Source organism: Plectropomus leopardus, chromosome 21 (assembly GCF_008729295.1).
Source record: "Plectropomus leopardus isolate mb chromosome 21, YSFRI_Pleo_2.0, whole genome shotgun sequence".
Taxonomy (NCBI): Eukaryota; Metazoa; Chordata; class Actinopteri; order Perciformes; family Serranidae; genus Plectropomus; species Plectropomus leopardus.
In genome coordinates this window covers 18,411,899-18,418,836 of record NC_056483.1, presented here as the reverse complement: position 1 = coordinate 18,418,836, position 6,938 = coordinate 18,411,899, and the positions used below count along the sequence as shown (strand labels likewise).

The 6,938-nt window shown below is 37.4% G+C and overlaps 1 protein-coding gene across 2 annotated transcripts; it reads right to left on the bottom strand.

Moving 5' to 3' along the window:
• On the bottom strand, positions 1-5,297 carry LOC121961007 (agouti-signaling protein-like). Of its 2 annotated transcripts, none has more exons than XM_042510910.1 (3): positions 5,165-5,297; positions 1,309-1,388; positions 1-325 (listed from the first exon to the last, which is right to left on the bottom strand). In XM_042510910.1, the coding sequence occupies exons 1-3, from the start codon at positions 5,295-5,297 to the stop codon at positions 137-139; spliced, it is 402 nt and encodes a 133-aa protein (XP_042366844.1). In that variant the 3' UTR covers positions 1-136. The 2 variants fall into 2 exon arrangements, with proteins under 2 accessions (XP_042366844.1, XP_042366845.1); XM_042510911.1 differs by having other exon boundaries at positions 1,309-1,385.
• Between the last annotated feature and the right edge of the window lie 1,641 nt (positions 5,298-6,938).

The window sequence follows — 6,938 nt, the reverse complement described above, 5'->3', positions numbered from 1 at the left end:
AGGATGACTCGGTGAGATGATGCCTTCTGTCCCATCCATGTGATGCGTCAGTTTGTGTTTTGACGTGATGTGGCAGCATGGGTGATGGTATCTCTGTTTCTGGTGTATTTTGTGTCCTTTATGTTCTCTCCTTGTATTACGACTTTATCCTCCGGCAGAAGCAGATTGTATTGAAGAAACGGCAGTGGCAACTGACACGTGGGTCACAGCAGCCAGACTGGGGCACACAGCTCTGTGAAAGTTGGGAACATTTGAGTTTTGCAGGTTTGGGTGCAACTTTAGAAGGAGGGGGGCCGACTTTTGGAGGAACAGGGACTTTGGGCTTCTGGAAAGTTGAGAAAACACACGGAGGGAGGCAAATTGGTGAATGTGGGTGCACAGAATCAAGTGTTACAGTATTATATTCAACCTTTTTTTGATGTTTAAAAAGTTTTGGTTTTATTTATTAAAAGCTAAAAACTCTATTTTTTCTCTGTTTTATGTTCAGATGCATGGATGGATTAATGAATGGGCCTACCAGGCACAGACTCAGGGGCCCAAAGTCTTTTGGGCACCCATGGCCTTCATCTGCAAGATGTCACTAAAATTAACATGGATCAACCAGCAAAAGACAAAAACGACCACAAAGAGATACAAAGCAACTACAAAGAGGTTCAAAATGACCACAAAGAAACATAAAACTACCAAGAGACACAAAAAGTCCACAAAGAGACTCACAATAACCACAAAAAGGGGCAGAACAACAACAAAAGACATAAAATGACTACAAAGAGATGCAAAACAGAGAAACAGAGTCTCAAAATAAAGACTAAAAGGGGTAAAGCAACCATTTAGAGACACAAAATGACCTCAAAGAGACACAAAACAACAAAAAAAGGATGCAAATAAGATATACAGAGACTCACAATGACAAAGAGGGGCAAAACAAACAAGACACAAAATTACCAGAGAAAAGACACATGACCATGACAGAAGAAAAAAAACAAAACAAAAAGGGGCAAAATAAAAAAAGATGCAGAAAACTACAAAGAGACATAAAATTATCAAAAAGAGAGAAAAAAACAAACCTGCACAGACAAGTGCAACAACTGTAAGTAGCCCATTGTCATGTAATTTGTCAAATGTGTGGCATTGGACTTTTTTCAATTATGTCTCAATTGAGATCATAAAAACCAATGTGCAGTGTATATAAATCACAAAAATAACCCTTACAGATAATTAAATAAAGTATTGCATGGCACAAATACTTCCTGTTAACCGTATATGTCTATACTCTATGTGACTGTAATATAACCACACAGGTCTTACCTGTGCATGGATCCTTTGTCGTTCGTACTGTCCTCTCCTCGCAAACAGCGATCTCTGTCTGCCTAGGTTCAAAGATTCTGCTGAAACAACATCAAGACTGATTTTAGGAGATAAAAATGCAGAACATCTCTGCCAGAGATTGCTTTGTGTCCAGTCTGAGGTTACCATTTGTCCCAGATGGTGCTTTTCATGTATTACAATTACTGGACTTTAGAATCTTATAGCTAATATTATTTAAATAAACAGCAACCTTTGAAACATCCATATGTTTTTTTTTGTGTTATCAAAAGAATACTTATTGTATCAAAAGTAAAAGTATTCAAGGGTGGTTTTGTGTCAACATTGGGTGACACTTATGAAACAGGGGACTGGAGTCCACACTCAATAAACACTTTAATTTTGTGCAGTCTGGTGAATTTTTCTGCTAATTTTTTTGGTGGAAATATCTTTCATGTCATCAAAATAAAAGTCCTCTTCCACATTTATGTTTTTATTTGAGGGACGAATGTACACCTGCATCCAAGAACTTATTATGCAGACTGGACCCTGTCAGTTTTAAATGTATATTTTATAAATATCACATTAATCACATAATTACCACCCTATTTACACAACACTTATGTGGGTATTCAGAGCCTAAAATTTGAAAAATTAGCTATAGCTGTCAAATGGAGTAAAAACTACAGTATTTATAAGAAAGTAGTAGAGTACAAGAATAACGTAGCACAAAATGGAAACACCCAAATAAAACACGAGACTGTACAGTAGTTGAGTAAATTTACTTAGTTATCACCGCTGCTTGAATGTAATAGCAATACATGAAAAACGCAAACTAAGGCTCGGTCACCACATCCACCTGTTGCATCTGAGACACAGTAGCCCTAATATTCTAATACAGTGATACTCACATTATGGCCTGAGGACTAAATCCTCCCCCACCCATTTACTAATTTACAATAAAAATAAATTGATCACACTTGTTTATGTACTTTTAGAATACATAAGGTGCCAGAGAGCGTAAAACAGCATCAAAACAGAGCCTGTTTATCAATAAAAGCACTGGTGGAGGACCGCAATCCCCGACTCAGCTATGTCCCTATTGTCTTGAAATCCTAGAAAGGCCCTAGAATCCTATAAATGGCCTATGATCCTAGAAATGCCCTAGAATCCTAGAAACATCCTAGAATCCTAGAGATGTCCTAAAATCCTAGAAGTGTCCTAAAATCTGAGAAATGCCCTAATCTGAGAAAGTTCCTAAAATACCTCGAAACATCCCAAAATCCTAGAAACTAAAATTAGAATCCTAAAATTCTAAAAACATCCTAACATCCTAGAAATGACCAAAAAAAACTGAGAAAGTTCTTTCTACCTAGAAATGTCCCAATATCCTAGAAATGTTCTAGAATCCTTGAAATGTCCTAGAATCATAGAAACACATATGGGGCCGCTGTGACTGCCCCCTCGTCTCCTATCATTTTGGAAGTGGCCCCAAAGCTAAGCAAGTTGAGTATCCCTGCTCATCATCATGTATTGTAAATGTTTTCAGTACACTGGGAAATAAAACCTGTTATGTCAAGATTTTATTATAATTATTCTGTAATCACAAGACAAACCATACAAGTTTATACAAGGTGGTTCTCTGCAGCTTTCTGTCATTTCCTTCTCTGTCCACCAGAGGTCGTCTCCCAGATCCCCTGGGGAGCTGGTAGTGTCTGATTCCTGTTACCAGCTGCATCTCAGCTTATGATTATCTGTATTCTTTATACAGGCAACTCTAATGCACATATGGTTTATATTAAATAGTAAAAATAAAAAAATACTAATACTAATACTAATACTATACTAATAAAAGTATAAAAGTGCATGAAGGCACTGGATTTGAAACTCAGAGAATTTGCACCTACAGTATAAATTTATTAGTGAAATAAATTACGTGATCAGACACAGGTGCTGTAACAACCTATGGGACTTTTTTTGAAGAGATTAATCTAAACACTTGAACATCTTTGTAGCAGCCCCGCTGGGACTGACAAGACTTAATGTACTCAATACTAGAAAGCTGAGGGATCTTGCCGCTTTTTGTCAGGCCATTAAATTTACTGCAAATTCACAGTGATGATGATGGAATAACAGCAATTAAACAATTTAATCATCCAATTAAGACATTAAAACCAGATGTAAAAGTGGTACAGCTAGCACCAAATGTAAAAAATAATTAACATTATACATTCAAAAAACAGTTTTGCTTTTGAAGATTGGCCCAGTGTGTTCCCATGTTGACATACTGTATGCATGCTTTGCACTATGTTGAGCCTCCTGCCTCCAAATCTTGCTGTGTCAAGAGCTGCCTGACATTTTAGGCTTTAGAATTTGAACCTGTTATTGGTGCTTCTGTTACTCTTTCTGTAATCCTATATGTGCACAATTCTGCAGTCAACAGTAAGAGTTAGAACTCTTCTGAATTTATGCTGTCATACCGTCTTGTTAGGAAAAAAATCCATCAAATACCGTTACCATAAGCATGTTTTCCATATGATATCACATTATGTATATGGATTATGTCATAGCTTCAGAGATCAGTCTCATGTATTTATCATATCTGTCACACTGCACAGCAAAAAGTGGAGTGTTGATTCAACTCCCACAGAGTTAATTTTAACACTTTTTCAGGGTTTATATAGCTCCACACTCTACAGAGTTAAATTAACACTTTCAAAATAGTTAATTATTTAACACTGTGTCAGTGTTAGTTCTTTAACTCAAGAGGAGTCTAAAGCAATGCCCTGAAGCCCCACCCCAGAGTACATTATGTACATGGTTTGAGGTTATGTTTTAGCAAGACCAAAAGATCACTTTAACTTCATTTATGAGGACAAAGTACCACAGATTGATTGACAGCCTTCACATTAGGGCTGAGCAATTTCTTGAATGCCATTTTAATTAAAATTTTGGCCTCCAACAATAATTAAAACAAGATAATTGAGATAAAATTATTATTGTCATTGTGTTGTAAAATCAGCTCTTTCTTTTAGAGCAGTGTGTTCAGTGTTGCCAACTTGGCTTATTAATTCCTTAAATCATGGAATGACAGACTGTATGCACTTTAAAGCTCAACTGAAAAAGAAGGCTTTTTAGGGACTGTTCATTACTCACAAGAGGGAATGGGTCTTCTTTTTTTAAGCATGTGAAGGGAGTTTTTGAATTAAGTAAATTCAACTTTAAATGGTTGAATTAGGATTTTATTCGAAATAACCCCAGAACCCCCAAACCTGTAAATGGGTTTTTAAGGAGCATTTTTCTGAAAAATCTCCAAAATCAGATCATTCATCATAGCCACAAACTGTGAAAGATTGTTATTTATGGTAAAGTTAGGTTATGCCACTCAGGGAGGCTCAAGGAAAAAAGTATGTAGCTCCGGGAAAGGGTCAGGATAAAACACAAACACCACAGCCACCCCGCTATGTAAAGTACAGTCCCTTAGTGATATAAATTAGGCTAAAAATAAATTTACATCCTCAAAATAACCATTAAAAAAACATAATTTTGGCACAAAAAAGTTTATTGCTAAATAATTTTTAATCGATAATGATATTCAGAACTTTTTTTCCCTTCATATGAATATGTCTGAATTTATTATATATGTATGTTAATTGTGGGAATGTCTTACTCTTGTCTTAATAACTGTGCGTGGCTAGTTTGTTGTGATTTTCATTATTTTCTTAATCTAACCTATTATTAGTTTAGTGTTAATTATTGTTTGAATTAACCTCTTCTTTTATTACCAGTTTTATCCGACTATAAACCCTGCAGCAGTGGAAAAAAATGAACTGTAGAAATGAGCACAACATGAACTCACCTGTACTCTGAGAGGCTTTCCTCCAGCTGACTGTCACATTGTTGTGGGCAGTTTGCAGATCGTTGCGTACAGAGAGTCCTGCGCTGGCCAAGGACAAATGCACAATGCACAAGCACATGATAACCAGCTTCATCCTGACTGCAAGCAGCTGCCTCTCCTCCGACGCCTTGATGGAGACCGCAGAGGAAAACCCGCGTGTTGCGTTGTCAGCTGCAGGCTTATACATCTAACTCGTTATTTGGACGTCTTGTTCTTTGTCTCACCCCCTCTGGTACTAAACCTTATTAGAGAGGCAGGTTTACCCATGCACGGTACCCGCCCCCCTCTTCACGCCACTGAGCAACAGAAAGGGAGACCTGCAGGGTTTTCCTTTAGAATTTACTATAATTAAAACTGACATCTTTTTTTAAACTTTACATTTAGTTTCAGAGAGATTGTGCCTGTGGCTTTGAAACAAGCAGGTTATCCAGAGATGACACCAAAGTGCTTATTACAAACTTTAAATTGCAACTACATTATTAAAAAACAATACTTTATTCTCTCCTGTATTTGTTATTATGATGCATTCATGGCCAGGGCCGTAGCACCAAATTCTGGGTCCTCTGCATAAGTAGTCGCTTTTGGCCCTCTGCACTTCTTCTCTTGATCCATGTCTCTCTGGGGTTTCCTGCATATTCATTTGTTTGTGGTGGACTGCCATGATCAAATTATCTACCACCACAACATGTTTTCATCCCAAGTTGTCAGATTTCACCACTTTACGCTTTGTTGGTGGACTTCCCCTTGGGCCACAACCAGTGGTTTTGTCAAAAGCATGCGGTTAGGATTAGGGAAAAAAAAAAAAATTGGTGGAGTAGTTCTATATTCTGGAAGAAAACACTGGCGCCCGGGTTAAAGAATGAAGTTTATAACACTCATCCACCACCCCTCCTGCCTGTCTTTAAGGTACCTTCCAGGTCCTTAAATTACCATGTTATCAGTGTTTCAACCCGACGCGGTCCAGCGGCAAATCATTTGGCTGTGACAGGTTCTGTTTGGCCTCGGTCTCTACTGACACCTCCCATCCACATATCATACTGTCATGCCAAGTGCTGTGCGGCCAACCAGTAGCATATCTTTACAACACGAGAGGCAGTTTTTGGCATCAGTGTCTGATGCAGGTATCACTAACAAGTGGCTGTATTTGACGATTTTAGAATGAAAACGTTCTGGTTGTCACAAATGAATTTTCTGTTTTTGGAGATGGACCAGTCATTGGGAGCACTATTTAAATATATATACAATGGGTTATTTTTAAACTGTCAGAGTGCAGAGTAAGCTGTTGTCACAGATGGTGCAGTAAAACGTCAGGTGCACTAATAATGAAAATGAACCGTTCATTGTGCTGGGTCTAAGAGTTTACATTCACTCACCCTGCAGCAGGTGGCCAGCTCCTCCATCCGATCTGGTTTAGCTTTGACCAGATCAACTGATCAATTATCCACGCCACGACTCAAACCACTGCCGAAAGATAGAAATGACAAGTGATTAATTCAATACCTAAAAGCTATACTTGAGTAAAAGTACAGATATTTTACCAGAACATTTCTTAGGCAGAGGTTGAATCCACCTACCTAGTATCTGATATTTACTGTACTTAAGTATTAAAAGTAATTTCATAATATAAAATGTACTGTCGAAGGTAGAATTACAACAAAATGCTCATAATAAAAAGGGAGATATTCAAAATTTTGAGAATTATTAAGTTTATTTTTTAATAATATAAACCACCTTT

Coding starts and splice junctions, on each gene's coding strand:
- LOC121961007 (XM_042510910.1), bottom strand. CDS start 5,297: ATGAAGCTGGTTATCATGTGCTTGTGCATTGTGCATTTGTCCTTGGCC. Junction 1,389..5,164: donor GAAAGCCTCTCAGAGTACAG/GTGAGTTCATGT, acceptor ATGTTGTTTCAG/CAGAATCTTTGAACCTAGGC. Junction 326..1,308: donor GACAAAGGATCCATGCACAG/GTAAGACCTGTG, acceptor TCAACTTTCCAG/AAGCCCAAAGTCCCTGTTCC.